The sequence below is a fragment of the Urocampus carinirostris genome, chromosome 3 (genome assembly GCF_059441175.1).
Source record: "Urocampus carinirostris isolate Australia breed hairy pipefish chromosome 3, RoL_Ucar_1.0, whole genome shotgun sequence".
Lineage (NCBI taxonomy): Eukaryota > Metazoa > Chordata > Actinopteri > Syngnathiformes > Syngnathidae > Urocampus > Urocampus carinirostris.
In genome coordinates this window covers 15,595,401-15,611,394 of record NC_142351.1, presented here as the reverse complement: position 1 = coordinate 15,611,394, position 15,994 = coordinate 15,595,401, and the positions used below count along the sequence as shown (strand labels likewise).

General features: G+C 39.7%; 1 protein-coding gene across 1 annotated transcript; it reads right to left on the bottom strand.

Moving 5' to 3' along the window:
- Nucleotides 1-1,082: 1,082 nt before the first annotated feature.
- On the bottom strand, nucleotides 1,083-15,381 carry syn2a (synapsin IIa). The gene is made up of 11 exons (XM_088330822.1): nucleotides 14,855-15,381; nucleotides 5,672-5,729; nucleotides 5,494-5,585; nucleotides 5,241-5,397; nucleotides 4,998-5,087; nucleotides 4,856-4,918; nucleotides 4,467-4,609; nucleotides 4,311-4,385; nucleotides 4,108-4,210; nucleotides 2,891-3,028; nucleotides 1,083-2,824 (listed from the first exon to the last, which is right to left on the bottom strand). The coding sequence occupies exons 1-11, from the start codon at nucleotides 15,187-15,189 to the stop codon at nucleotides 2,690-2,692; spliced, it is 1,389 nt and encodes a 462-aa protein (XP_088186948.1). The 5' UTR covers nucleotides 15,190-15,381; the 3' UTR covers nucleotides 1,083-2,689.
- Nucleotides 15,382-15,994: the final 613 nt, after the last annotated feature.

The window sequence follows — 15,994 nt, the reverse complement described above, 5'->3', positions numbered from 1 at the left end:
AGACAAATGCTGTGCCAGCATGTGGCAGTATATCATCCCTTCCACTCTCCCCGTTATATTAAAGTAGAAATTCAAGTTCAGTATGTCTTTTGTAATTGCACAAAAATTATGTTGTATTTATAATCAAACCCATTGACTCTGTAGGGCTTAGCTTTGTGAAATTACATTATTTTTTCCACAAAGTAATAGAAATATTTTTCCACATAAAAGATGGGATGCATTATTTGATGTGTCCTTAAAAAGTAAATTGTAGAATATTTTTTCCCATTGTGCCTAATTCCAAAGGGAAAAAAATGGTGAATTAAAAGAGGAATGTTTCAAATACAGACCAAACGCCAACCAAAACCCCCCAAAAAGTTAATATGAGTGCATCTTTGAAAGTCACGTACTTGCACAAGCAGCTTGACAGCGTGCAATGATGATTTAAGATGGTGTCAGCGAGTATTCTGGACAGGACGTTTTTACTATTCAAAATTACATTCTATCAGGGTGGGAAATTGGTCTAAAAGCCCGCCCACAGGTGCATAATCTGCAATATTTTGGCTGAGCAACAATTTGTTACCGTGAACATTTATAATATATGATTATATTTACCGTACATTCTGCTATTTTTGTATCTAATTTCTGAGCTTAGCAACAACTAATAACTGAAATGTGATTGTTTAAATGCTTTAATATGAATGCACACATCTGGAAGGTACGCGACCAGGGTGAAGCAATGCATGGAAGCTTACAATATGGAATAATTTAATAAGTGTTAAAGGACAAAATCTAACATCACATGATTCAGATATTTTAAGGTCAACAGAGCAGGCCTTGCAGGCCCTAACGGCACACTACTGCAGTACATTGTTAAACACAATTAGTCTTAATGGATGTTCATGGTGAAGAATGAAGCACTGTCGATGTCCACACCATCCTTTTTGAAACCGCAAACAAAACCTCTGATGTATTCAGTGTTTTGCATTTGCCGGCTGCTTCTCTGAGAGTCATCCAAGACCAGCTCAACCCCACCTGCAACCATTTGGGCAAGCACTATAGAAAATGAGGCAGCTGTTAAATTGAAGGACTATAGAGCTTAATTGTGTATTGCAAAGGAAGCTTTATTGCCATTGACAGGGGAATCATATTTTATGTATCTTGCCACAGTATATTGTATTCCATTCAAGATTTAAACAGTCAAACAACAATTCACCCAGAGTTTATAGATTAATATTCTTGCAAGTTACCAATAGGTTTAATCTCAACAATTAGGCCAAAAAGCATATCCATTTGCATTGGTCAGACTGCAGTGTGTGTGTTTCCTTACAAATCAACGTCATGGCATTTTTCCTAGTAAACGGTACGACACATCCAGAAAGCCTCAAGCATGGCTTGTACAAGGATAAACTCACAGATACACTTGATACAACTCGAAAACAACTGCACACAGATTGCAGAACAAATTTCATTCGATTTGTGACGGACCTCTGCGCAAATTTATTTGTACAGATGATATGGTAGCCATTTCGGTTGTATCGGCGTTGAGCTTTAAACGGAAATGAGCCACAGGACAAGAAACGACTAATGTTGACATTATCAGGTAAACATTTTCAATGGTTATGATGCATGGGATCAATTGCATGGAAGAGCTGATTTATATCCAAATCTGATAAATATTGCACTTCTTATTTACACACAGTAAGAGTGTGATCAGATGAGCATAAATTTCTCAACTAACACTCAGAGCACTTGTATTGTTGTCATGGCAACACCAAATATAGCCACTGCATTGTCGGTACAGGACATTTAGTTGGAGATTTTTAGTTTGGACATATTCCAAGAGGACGTGAATAGAGAATACTAATGACACCATGTTATTTTCTTCTTCGTGACTGGTCACGCATTATTTTGAGAGTGCAACTAATACATTTCTGTTGGACTCTTCAGAACTTGTATTTAATACAGTGATTCAAATAAAGTTATCTTTGGTTCAATATCATCTAACCATATTGAAGACGTCTGCAACTATAGCAGCACGACTTCCTTCATAATACAATCTAATATTTTAAATATATTTAATTCTAATGTAATATATCTCAAAACTGCTAATGTATGTATGTTAGTGATGCGTTTGGTCGTGACCCTTGCCTGTACATATTTGCTATGCATGAAACACAGGGAGCATGTCTTAGAACCACACTGTTACAAGAACATCCCTCTAGAATCAGTCATGCAAAATAAAAATAAATATTAATATACATATGAAAATAAGCACCAGAGCCATACACACCCAGGTACTGTATAGATATCCATCTCCACAGTTTGCACACTACTGAAAGATAAAGAGGCAATTCTTAAACAGGAAAAGTCAAAATAAAAGGCTCAAGGCTGCTCGAACATGTAGCACAGAGCGGCACTCAACTTAGTGTAGGCACAATCTGCTTCTTACGTCATCCACAGCAGCTCCAAAGAAAAGCCACAGCTACGGAAACAAGTGACCGATACAAGCACACAAATCAATAAGTAGACAGTACATCAGGACTCTGCATAGAGATAAAAACACAGTCCAGGGCCTCACTCAGCTGCGGTCAGCAGAGTCCCGGTTTGCCTCCCACGGCCTAGTTGAAATCCTAGCTATCTCCATCAACTCACAATTTTCTTCAGTTTTCTTGATTCTGAAAGCTTTGTTTCCATCTTTATGGCTCACTCAGTTGGCCTGGACTGGTTTGGGACCCACAGCCACGCCGTTACAGTCGAGAATGTACTGCAGGCAACCTTGAGGGGGGCGGCCAGCGCCATTCTTCATGGCTTCACCCATCATTTCCCCTGTTTGGCCCGTACCCTGAAAGGTCAAAAGTGACACATTGTGAGAAGCTCCACTTGAAATAGTTTGAACAAGATTGGCTACCTGAGACGGTTGCACTGTCAGTGGGGTGTTTGCCTCCTTCTCAGCCATCTGATTCATTTTAGCCATCACCATGTCGGAAATGAGCGCCCTGTCTTCGGCCTGGTGGTCTCCCACGAGGGGCATTGATGAGCCCACCACCTGCATCACATTGATTATGTTGTCACTTCTGTGTTGTCCACTAGGAAGGAACTAATAACATCGGTAAAACCCCAAGAACCCAACTGAAGATGATATCATGGGAAATTTCCTCATATTAAAAAAACCCACAAGATTCCTTGTTCCTACAAAGTACATGTATGTATGTATGTATTTATTTGTTCAGGAACTTGGGTATTTTCATAGCAATACTTGTTAAAAGATCCATTTCAAATAACCTTGAGAATAATTGCTTTGCCATTCTCTTTTCCCAAAGTTTTTTCTGTTGGCGTCACAGCATAAAGAGAACATGACCAATCCCAGACTGTTGTCTTAAAATCAGGTGCAATTGTTACCTACAAATGATAAAAATTGACTAAATTAATCTGGTATTATACTATAGGGGTAGCAGCTCCTGCTACTAAAATGTCGATATGGCTAGATTAAGGTTGCATTCTTTATTTATTTCTTGATTTCTTTAATACTTTCTTACGTCCGTCCATCCGTCCGAAGAATACAGTATTGTATCAAAACACAACAAGATTCTGAACTTAATGAAGAAAGAGAAAGTCATCGTGGGCGGTAGCTCAACCAATACCATATCTGTATGCAAAACAAAAGCATTTTATATGACATTGACCAATAACTGACAGGCATCAGGCACGCAAAATAATTTCTTATTGCTGCAGTATAGTGGGTAAAATGTCATAAGGAGCGGCCGAAAATATCTTATTCCAGACTGTAAAGTGAAAACGTAAAGCGGGGATATCGTATACCGGGGGGTCTACTTTATAAAGGTTGTGTGAAGAGGAAACTATTGCTTAATTTGCTACCTTAAAAAATGTTAGAAAGATTTAAGCTGTCAACATTTTAAAATTGCCTCCAACAAAAAAGTTACTCATCTGTTTGCATGTACAATTGCACTATGAAGCTAAACTGTAAATTTTCTTTGAAAATGTAAATAGACTATTTTTATAAATAAATTAAGCACAGTTCATCATTTAATCTCTTGGGATCTATTTCATTTTTGAGAAAAAAATTTGGATCTGATCTTCCCATGCTGTAGGTCGTGCGACTCCCACCTCTGTGATGTAATCTCGTCCATCCTTCCCATGGATGGCTTTGACTGCACAAATATCCAGACCCCCAAAAATCTCTGAGCAGGTGTCAACCCAAAGTTTGTACCTGAAAAGTCAAAAAGACACAAATCAAAACCACACTTAAAAACTGAAGTTTCTGACCAAAGATTAAGCTCCCAGTAAAATGCGTATTTAATAACTCCCACCTGTCAGTCATGGCCACTTGTTCCAACATCGCGGAGCCAGTGTTGGTCTTCCAGTTGCCAGACATAGATGTTCTCCTGGGGTAAAAAGTTCCAAACATTAGAACGATCCCAATCCCCTCCAGTTAATTCAAGTTGTAAAAGTGTGATGCAACCTACATATAGGCTTTGTAGTCTGAACCAATCTTCTGGATTCTGATATCGTATTTGGACTCAATGAGAGGCTCAGTAGTGGTGTATGTCTGGGTGAGAGCCACCACACTGGCTATGTCCTGGAACTTACTGTGATTGTCAGCCTTCACCTGCAAATCCATAACATCCAATGGGAGAGGTTCAGAACAACAGCGTAGGTTTGGTCTTGGCATTGGTTGAGGTGAAGCTTATTTTTTTAATCGATCACATAATATTGTCGGCGACAAAACACTGATTACTCCATTTTGGTTGGAACAGGTCATTTCCGTTCATGCCAAAACGATGCCCTTGTTTTAGAATGCATAATCTTTAACCTTCAACATTGAAATCAGAGAAGAGGTGTGTATTTGACAAACCTTTCCCATGCCAGAGTGGGCGTGCCCAATCTTGACAACCACAGGGAAGGATGGCATGCTCACCTGTAAAATACACATTGTATTCTTTGACCCATCAAATAAATTGTCTTTGTCCTTAATTAAGAGCTGTCACTTTTCTCACCATCTCTTTGTAGTTTGGATAAAAGGTCTGCTCAATCAGAGGAAACTTATCAGCACCCAATTTCCTGAATGTGTTGATAAGTTGGGCAAACTAGGGAGACAAAAAAACATTTACAGTGATTTTCAAAGAGGAACTCAATTCTTGAGTCGGCTAGTATGCTCCAAGAGCTTTCTTGTGCTTAAGCAAAGCATCATGATGAATATTGTGTCCTGCTATGGCTTGCCTTTGTGCTGAAAGCCTTACCGCCCAGGGCTTGTCACACAGATTGTAGATGGAATCCAACGAGTTAATGCTTGGAACACCTCCGTACTGCAGGCCGATTATGAGGTTGCGAAAATCTTCATTCTGGGTCATACTGAAGGCATGCTGGCGAATAAGCACAAAGTCTGGCTTGAATGACCTGGAAAACAGCACACATACGAATGTGACCCAAGTCAGCATGGAAAAATCAAGGACATCAGAACTATATAAAGTCATCTGTCCTCCATTCCCATACCTGACAACCCTGGTGCCGTTTCTGAAAACCTGTGTGGTAACATTGCACGTCCCATTGGCCTGAGCCATGACGCTGATCTCGCTGAACTCTGCCTGAGGAGTTGACATCGCATTGACACTTGAGGACCAGCTTCTCAATTTTTGGAATAAAAAAGTCCTGAACATAGACTCAAACTCACCTGTTCCACCTTGATGTCATAGTCGCCGTATATTTTCTTCCCTCGGAATATCTTGGCCCTGAGTTGAAATAATGGGTCGGGGTTGAAGGAGGGGAGTAGTATATTGAACGAAAAGTGATGAAAAACAAATTGTGTCTTGACACCTTGCAATTGACACCTAATAATTGAACATTTATAATTGAAAAGCCTATTTTGAAGAGCACAAAGAAACATTTGCATGAGTTCATATGCAACATTCCTCACATTTATTGTAATATTTGACCACCAGATGTTGACTTTGTGTGTAGTGCAACTTAAAATGAGTGCTACAAGGCAGAATGCAAACTACAGAGACTCAAAGTGATCTAAAAGCGCAATTTTTTTCTCTTTTTTTGCCCATCCTTTTGTGAGGTTTTTGGTTTTCAGGTTCCTTTAGCAGCAAAATGGTGGACAATCATGTCAGCTTCCTCTAGATGAGGCTCACGACATGTAAAATAAATGCAAATATCTCAACCTACAAGTATTTGAAAAAATGTGTGTTCATATGATAGTTGATTGTTTTTACCACAAGGAGTCACTAAATAATACACACTGCCCCTTTGAAACATCATTTTGACATTGCATCAAAAAAGTGAACAGAATGAATGATTGAAAGAATGAATAATTGAATGAATGTTCAAATGAATGAATGAATGAATGAATGAACGACCAAACAAATGAATGAATGAAAAAAGGTCTAACCAGGGATTAGATTTTTTTCTGCTTCATCATGTTGCCACCCAAGTATATTGTATTCACTTCTGTTTTAAGATTAACAGACCTTTTTGTGGGGGGTTTGTGTAGGATTTCCTCTTAACAATTGACTGTTTTATCTATTGTGTTTGTTTCTGTTTATAGAACGTTTCCAGCTTTTTTTTTTACATATTTGTTCCGTAATTTGCTCAAATTAAAACTAGAGCATTATGAGAAACACATTGAATAAAAATGATAACATTCAAATACATTCAATAAAAACAGATGGTTTTTTTCAGATAAAGGACAGGCAAAATACATTTTTTAAACTGTATTTTTAATCTTAAAATAAAATTGTATCCTAAAAATAAAGATATTCTTAAACAAAAGGTATAAAAAGGAAAGGAAAAAATAAACATTAGTTACACAAAAGGAGTGTTTATTCATCCATTATCTGCACCGCTTATCCTCGGTAGGGTCACTGGGGTGCTGGAGCCCACCCCAGCTATCTTTGGGCAGTGGGCAGGGGACGCCCTGAACTGGTTCCCAGCCAGTCGCAGGGCACACAGAGACCGACCACTCACTCGCTAATTCACACCTATGGACAATTTGGACCGGGCAATCAACCTGACATGCATGTCTTTGTAATGTGGGAGGAAACCGGAGTGCCCGGAGGAAACCTACTGGCACGGGGAGAACATGCAAACTCCAAATGTTGCCTTAGTGTGTAGCTGCGGTACCTGGACTTGAACCCTGAACCTCTGAACCCAGCCGCCGTGCCACCAGGAGTGTTTATATCAATGTAATATGTTTTCACATGTAACTGATGTCCAACCAATTAAAATGACTTTTCATCATCTTATTGCTCTTCAAAAGACACATCACCAGTCCATACCTGAAAAATTGATTTAAATGGTAAATAGTCTGCATTTATATCAAGTCACTGAAGACCTCCCAAAAGACCTTTACAATGTTCTTCACACTTTCCCATTCACACACACTCACACACCAAAAGCACCAACAGCCATGCAAGGCGTCTACCTGCTTATCGGGGTCAATAAGAATTCAGTGTCTCGCCCAAGGACACTTCAACAGTTAACTCTGAGAGAATCGAACCTGCTACCACTTGTTCCCAAGACGAGTTTAAAAGCTATAACTGTTTATTGTCATGATTACTGATGTGACTCAGCTGTGCCCGCTCTTTTGGCGCCAACTGCCGCGGTTTCTGATTGGCTCCCGATCAGTATTTGAACTTAGTCCTGTCAATCCCCTGTTGTCAGTCCGTCTGCAGACCTCACTGTATACTAGGCAAACCTTTTTCGACCCTGACTCCCTCCTGTCCGGTTTTTACTCCCGTCTGTCTCTGGCTACGACCTGTTTTTGATCCTGACCACGCTGCTCTACCGTCCCAGCTTACGACCCGTTTCTGACCCAGACCACGTTTTTGCTCTCCGGTCCCGGCTATCGACCTGTTTTTCCGTCCTTGACACCGCCATTGCTCGCTATGGAAGATCCACTTCCAGGTTCCGATCACAATCCGAGTACGAGAGTGACTTGCTCTTCCTCTTTCCTTTGATAAAACTTGTGAGAAACGTAACGTAATTGGGTCCTGTTTCCGTTCCGGTCCTGACATTTATTCCTAAAGGTGATGGGATTTATTCATAATTCCTCAGGTGAAATGTCATTTAACGTTTAAATGGACTGCACCTTTTATTGTTAGTGAATTCAATTCTTAAATGTATATCGATTTTAAAAAAAACATTAAACTTTAGATAATTTAAGATGTCTCATAAATACATGAGACTATACAATTAGAATGTTTATATTGATAACAAAAGATAGCCTACAAAAAAAAACAGGGAAAAGTTAAGTTTTACCAGCACACACGTTTTTCTCTTATTCACTAAAGATCTACCAGTACAGTCGATACAAGTGATTTGCACCTAGACACTAATAGTGGAGCAAGAGTAAACACTGTGATTTTCCCTGTTCCTATCAGGAAAATTTTTCATGTAAAGGTGATACCTATAACAAACACGAGGAAATCCCCATCCGGAGGATACTTAAAGACAAGTTTCTTATCTGAGAATTTCCATAATCTTCTGTGAGGAATTGTGCTTTTCCTGTACAATGCATTTGATTTGTATATGTTGTATTACTCACGGCTTTTTTAATGTTTTACCAGCTCATTTTTGGCCCCAAATGGCATATTACGCATATTTTAGGTTAATTTTTAATTTTAATTCACCATTCCTGTATCCTCATTGTCTTTCAAAAACCCTATGTCAGTGTAAAAGATACATCAAATTTCCAACCACTACCACTTTACTAATAGCATCCTCAGTTGAAGGAGTCTCACTCTCCTTACTTGGCAGACCTCCGAAATCCATTTAAGTGGATACAGGCCTGATATAGGTCTCTATTTGCTTCACATGCCATATTTCCCTCAGCATGGTGCTTGAGGTGGCTTTTCACGTACACGAGAGCAGAGGAGGGAGCAGGATTGCAGCTGTTTACTTGCATTATTTAGATGGCGGAGGAATCAATACAGCTTCACTTGAACTGATTCAAATATGAAATTGCAACCAAAAGAAGCTGGGACGTTTTTTCTGTGTTTTAATGGGTAGATTGGAAAACGAAGAGGATAACATTATGCAAGTAATATGTCCAAGCAAAGCCGTCACTGGAAAAATGTTGTCATTTGTAGGAGAAGCTAGCAAAGCTGAATATTTGCTGAGTTGTAAAGATCCCATTTCATCCATCCATCCATCCATTATCTGCACCGCTTATCCTCAGTCGGGTCGCGGGGGTGCTGGAGCGCATCCCAGCTATCTTCAGGCAGTGGGCAGGGGACACCCTGAACTGGTTGCCAGCCAGTCGCAGGGCACACACAGACAAGTAACTCACTCATTCACACCTAGGCTAAATTTGGACCGCCCATTTAACCTGACAAACATGTTTTTGGAATGTGGGAGTAAACTGGAGTGCCCAGAGGAAACCCACACAGGCACGGGGAGAACATGCAAACTCCACCCAGGGAGACTGCGGTAGCTGAACCCTGAACATCTGCACCGTGGGGCTGCGTGATAACCACCCAGCCGCCCTGCCACCCATCGTCAATTGACAAGATTGTTGAAATTAAACTGGATTATCAAAATATTGCAGTATATTTTTTCTCTCTCATTTTGTAGCATACATACAAATTAATGGCATTCAGTTTAGTGTTAAGTAAATTAGGAAACAATTCTGCTATTACACTACAACATATATTGCGCAGTCTTCCTGGAACCAAGCATAGATCCATGGATGATTTCATGTGATTTAATGAACAGAAACTCTAGATTGGTTTCAGTCCGAGCAAGTCCCACTTTGCATTAGCGAAATGACGTACAGCACTGTGCACCAGTGTCAACATTATTGAGGAGCTATGCCACTCAGTAAAAGACACAAAAACAGATTTTATCATCCGAATGCTTTTGCCGGTCCCTCCAGTACATACTATTTGTTTCTTGCGCTTTTCACCTTGAGCCTAATGCAAGGTATCGCTAAGATCCGGCAATGTGACTGAAATATTGTCAAAACAACACTTTACATATTTATTAACTCAGCAATGCCCTTACGTTAATATTTAAAAAGCCTAGCTTCTAGGTAAGCATGCATTGTGTGTGCTGGATTAAGGGTCTCAGTAACAGAGCAAACGAAGATAATAAGTTAAGACTTCCTCATGTGCTTGCATTAAAAATAGATGCCACTCTCAAAGATAGAAAATCCCTAAATTGAGTGTATACAATAATATAGTGCCATGAGAAAGTATTTGCCTCCCTCCCCTCCTGAATTCTGTATTTTAGCATACTTATCACTCACAAAGTTTTCAGATCGTCAAACCTGTTATTATATCACACAGAGAAAACCCAAGTGAAATGAAATGATCTGCATTTATATAGCGCTTTTTAAGTCAAGACTTCCCAAAGCGCTTTACAGTGTGCTTCACATTTCCCAATAGCGGCCGTGCAGCCATGTAAGGCGCTAACCTGCTTATTTGGGGCATTAGGGGTTCAGTGTCTTACCCAAGGACACTTCGACATGTAACACGGAGGACTGCGATCTTTTGATCCCAAGACAAGCGCTCTACCTCCTGAGCCACTGCCGCCCCAAGTAAATACAAAATGCAGTTTTGAAATTTTGATTCAATTTATCAAGGCACAGATAAATACAAATATATCTGACCCTATATGAAAAGGTAATTCCTTGTTAAATCAGAAAGTAACTGTGACGGACCACAGTTTTAGGAAACTGAGTCACTCACAAAACTGATTGCCACCACCTGTGTTGAATCGAGAAATCACTTAAATTGAATCTGTTTGACAAAGCGAAATAGGCTACAAAATTTTAAGAACACATTTTAAAAAAATTGGAAAGAAAAAGTTAGAAAAAAGTGATCGTAATCTATCAGTCAGAAAAATATTGCAGAGGTATTTCCAAGGCTGTAGGTGAACCACTGTCAAAGCCATTATTTGCAAATGGAGAAAACTTCCCAGGAGTGATCGATCTACTAAGATTACTCCAAGAGAGCAATGACGGCTCATCCAGGAGGTTACAAAAACCTGGAAAAACATCCTAGGAACTGCAGGCCTTTCTGGCCTCAGTTAAGGTCAGTGTACATGACTCCATTATAAGAAAGACACTGGCCAGAAATGGCATGCATGGGAGAGTTCGCAGGCTAAAACCACTGCTGTCAATAAAGAACACAAAGAGTCGTCTTACATTTGCCAAAAAGCGTCTTGATTATCCTCAAGTCTTTTGGAGAAACAAACAAAATGGGGTCTGCTGGTCTGACAACTTGACAGTAAACTAGTGGGAAGCATGCTCTTGATGTACTGGACCGAACCAAAAATGGTCTAGATGGAATTGCATAAGTTTAGTTTTATCTCCGGGCAATTTCTTCCCATAATTTATCTGTATTCTGTCATTTTAAGTCAGATCGTTGAATTGATCATTTTCAACAGCTAAAGAGAGAACACCAGCTCTCAACTAATCAGGAGATATTTGATTTTGATACAATCAGGATTTATCATTTTATTCAGGAATACACCTTCAAATTAAGAACCTACATGTTTTTGTGAACTTCATTTCTTAACAGATATTAAATCAGAGCTCAAATTATTCTTGTACACGTATTGCATGTCAGCTTTCTCAAAGATTGACAGAAACTTTCTGGTTGATTCTCCCTCTATTCCAGGCGCTGTGAACCAGTGGGGCTTTTTTCATGAGTATGTATGGCACGGAGACGAAACTAAACTCATCATAAGCGTTCCAATTCTGATGAGCGCAAAATAAAGTCTAGTGCACACATAGCCAACATAGAACTAACAATATCACTGATTCAGTAGAGTATATAAAGTGCATATTCAAGGCAAAGCAAGATTTAGGAGTAAAAATGGATGGTGCTGCAATAGACGCTGTATCAGAAATTAAGTTTTTAGGGGTCATAATAGACAATGAATTAAGCTGGAAAACACACATCAAACACATACAGACTAAAGCATCTAAAAGCATTTCAATGATTAATAAAGCCAAATTCATTTTAAACTATAATGCATTGTATTTATTATATTGTTCTCTAGTTCTGCCATACTGTGCAGAAGTCTGGGGCAATAATTACAAAAGTTCACTACAGCACCTTTTTATCCTCCAAAAACGTGCAATTAGAACCATACACAGGGTAGGATATCGAAACCATATTCATATTTCATTCCTGCAGTCCAAATTATTAAATTTAGATGATTTAGTAAAAATTTTCTCTGCACAACTGCTAAAAAAAACTGTTCCAGAAAAGATCCATAAATTATTCATTTGAAAGAGGGAAATTATAACTTAAGGGGCTGTGGTGAATTCATACTCCCAAAGGTGAGAACCACCAGGAAAAGTTTGTGTGTGTCTGTGTGTGGAGTCAAGCTTTGGAACGGTTTGCAAGACGAGAACTATTCACTTGTTCAGGTTTAGATACAAAGGAACATTCCTGGCGCAATACAGAGATGAGGATGGTGGGGTATGGGTGGTGCGGAGGATTGGGAATAGTGCGTCTAGTTAACTTTGTGTTATTGTTGCTATTCTTATAACTGTTATTATTAATATCATTACAATTGTTGTTATATCATTGGTATATTTGATGGGGAAGATGAAGGGGAAGGTAATATAAGCATTTCCTTCCTACTACCCCTTTTCGAACATATTATGTAACGTTATTTTGTTGTTGAGTTATTGTTTTTGTTCTGTTTTTATTTTGATGTTCGAATAAAGTTTTTATTATTCATTTTCATTCATATTCCTCACTACAGTTTCTGGTCAAGGTATCAAACCAACAGACCCCGTTTTGACTGTTACTCTGAGAAATATTTTTTATGGAAGCTCATTCAACAACTTAGGTTCACTGCGGAGACCCTTTATGATGAAATCCCACAAAACAAACTAAATACCCGGAAACACTGGCCAAGCACACAGAAAAAATTGATTTGGTGATCGGTACGGGTAGGCAGAGCTATGCAATCAGTGCACTTCTCTCTTCACCAAAGTTAAATATGTCAGTGTCCTCGTTTGCAGTATTTTGTGACATTTTTACAAAATAACTCTGCTTGCAACCTTCATTTGAAACCATTTTTATTAGAAAAAATGAAGGTCAAAATGAGACTCAACGATCTTAAGTACTTGCGGGAGACAAATCTAAAGTGGTATAATTGTCAATATGTGACACAGGCTCTGGCATTATTATTATTTCATACATTTTACCCAATCAACTAATGTCGCTCAGTGAAATAAAATGCGCTGGAAAATTTGATTTTTTCTGGAAACCGAATTTGGCGTTTTTTTTAAAGTTTGTCTTAAGATATATGGTGTGGCTCTCTCAAAAAAAACCAAAATCTGAATATAGCTCTTTTTGGTCAAAATGGTCCCCCCTGCATTATACCTAATTAAATATATAATATAATATAATAAAAAAAACATGCATTTCAGGTGAATTGGCCGGTCCAAATTGTCCCTAGGTGGGGATGAGCGAATGAGTTGTCTGTCCCTGTGTGCCCTGCGATTGGCTGGCAACCAGTTCAGGGTGTCCCCTGCCCACTGCCCGGAGATGGCTGGGATGGGCTCCAGCCCCCCCGCGACCCTAATGAGGATAAGCGGTACGGCTAATGAGATGAGATGAGATGAGATGAGATGAGATGAGATGATATGATATAATATAATATAATATAATATAATATAATATAATATAATATAATATAATATAATATAATATAATATATAGCTCAAGAGCAGAGGTCTCCAACCTTTGTCAAGCTGAGAGCTACCTTTTATTACAAATTAGTGCAAAGGGCACCCATCGTGTTATGCATTTCGAAAATAACAACTTATCATATTTTTACTATGTTGTTAGTATGTTATTAGCAGTACCAGGATTAAATAGACTCAGTTACCCACTATAATAATCAGTTTACTAAAAAATCACCATGACCAAGCTATTTTTAGAACAGGTCCACAAGCACCACAGTTGTCTTCGAGGGGCACGTTGGAGACCCTGTTTGAGAACCATAACACATAATTTTTGCATCGTCTCAGGGACCTCTTGGATTGTTTAACAATCGATTTGAACCCAGAAAACAAGTTGGGGCTTTATTCTGGAATGCATCTATTCTTTTGCAGTCTTTGAATCCGCATATCCCAGTAGCATCATTTGAAATGATGAAACACTGGCATTGTTGTACGGTGTGTTTTCTTTAATCAAACCTGGCGTTCAAAGAGAGGCATTCAGACATTTTACTACCAGTGGCTGCTGTATTGTAACATACTCCTCAGCAAGAGGAGCTTCCACTGGCAGCACAACTATAGCTCATGCACGTAGTTGGCATTTTGCCAAATCTTGTTGTTATCGACCCAGGTTTATCACAAATACGGCTCACTGAAATTGCTCGCTTGAAAGAGCACCTATGCTATCCTAATGCACGGTCGAAAGTAAAATTGAGTATGATTTTTTTTTCTAATGATCCAAAAAGAAAAACAAACACTATTAGATATCGTAAAGAATAAAGTATTGGGAATGAATGTAGTGTGAGGAATTTTCTATATGTTAGTGCAGAGCAGGTCATGTGATCAATGTGGAGGGAAACCCCATTGATGATGGAGGATGGGGGTGGAGGTAAAGCACTGCAGTATTTTGTCTTGTTGCAAGTGTTGATGCAACCTGTGGAACATCCATTTAGAAAACATACATATTATTGGGGAGAAGGGAAAAACACATGCAGAATGGCGCAGTGGATGGAAAAATGGTGGTCAGTTTTCATGTGATGAGGAATAAAAGTGAATGTCAATATGTATTTTTGCAGGGGGATTTCCCGGCTACTTATATTATTAAAGTGTTGGTTATCTCTCCCTGAGTAGGCTGTAAGAAGATTCATCATCCTATAGTTGTAATCTTACCACTCCTGCTGTTGTTCATCAATCACCAGGAGAATCTTGAACTTCTTCGGTGTCGTGACTGAGGTTTGCTCAACCAGCCCCGCCGAGGCCGCTGTCTGCTTGACCACATTAGTGATGGAGCTGAAGAAACCAGCTCCGGCCGATTGGCTTGGCTGGGGCTTTTTCTCAGGGGCAGGGGAAACAGCTGGCGGCGAGGGCCCAGTTGTGGGGGACTTGGCCGGGGCAGCAGCCGGGGGAGGCTGAGCGGACTCAGGCCTCTGAAGATCTGTCATATAGCCATTCGGTAGGTTGGAAATGAAGGTGCTGTCCGACAGCCGTCGTCGCAGGTAATTCATTGCTGGGGCTGGAAAAAATGCAGCAGGGGCTGGTTGCAGAAAAATCTCTCTACGGAGGACTTCCTGTTTTAATGCACGGATGACGACGGCTCAGCTCTCGGCGTAAATTCTCAGGGAATGTGCTCTCTTCCAGCTTGCTGGAGCATCCTCAGAGCTCCCACTCACGGGCGGTGACATCACAGCCTTCCTCGGCCAATCACGTCGCACTGCCTGCACCTTCCTCAACCATTAAAGGATGCTGAGGCTGTGCCACTCCTCTTCTACATCACTGCATGTGTGTATTTCTTGCTACCCCTCCCCCACACTATACTACCCATCAGGCATGTTTTTTTTCCTGATTATTTTTGCTCTGGGTTTGGAACATTTCTGGGTTTTTAGAGGATGTGTGGCTGCTAGAATACACATTGTGGTGTCTGTCTCAAACCTTTCTTAGTGTCCTTGAATTTGTGTTTGCATGTGCTTGTTGCGCGAATCTAAAATGGCTGGTCAGACATCATGTGACCATGGTGTTTACCGTCTCGTCCCACTGAGACACAAAGGATGTTTGTTAACTGTCCCTCGCTAATGGATACATTAATCTTCATGTGTACCTACAGTGTAATGCTTTCTTGTAGAGCATTCGCTTGAACTGATTGATCAACTGTGCTGTTGCAAAACCATTTGCATGTGCATGCTCACTTACAGAATCAGTGTCATGAAAAACACCCATTCATTCATTAATTTATCCATTGTTTGAACCGTCCACACTAGGGTCGCGGTGAAGCGAGTTATTTATTGATTGTCATTCTGTTTTTCAGACAATTAG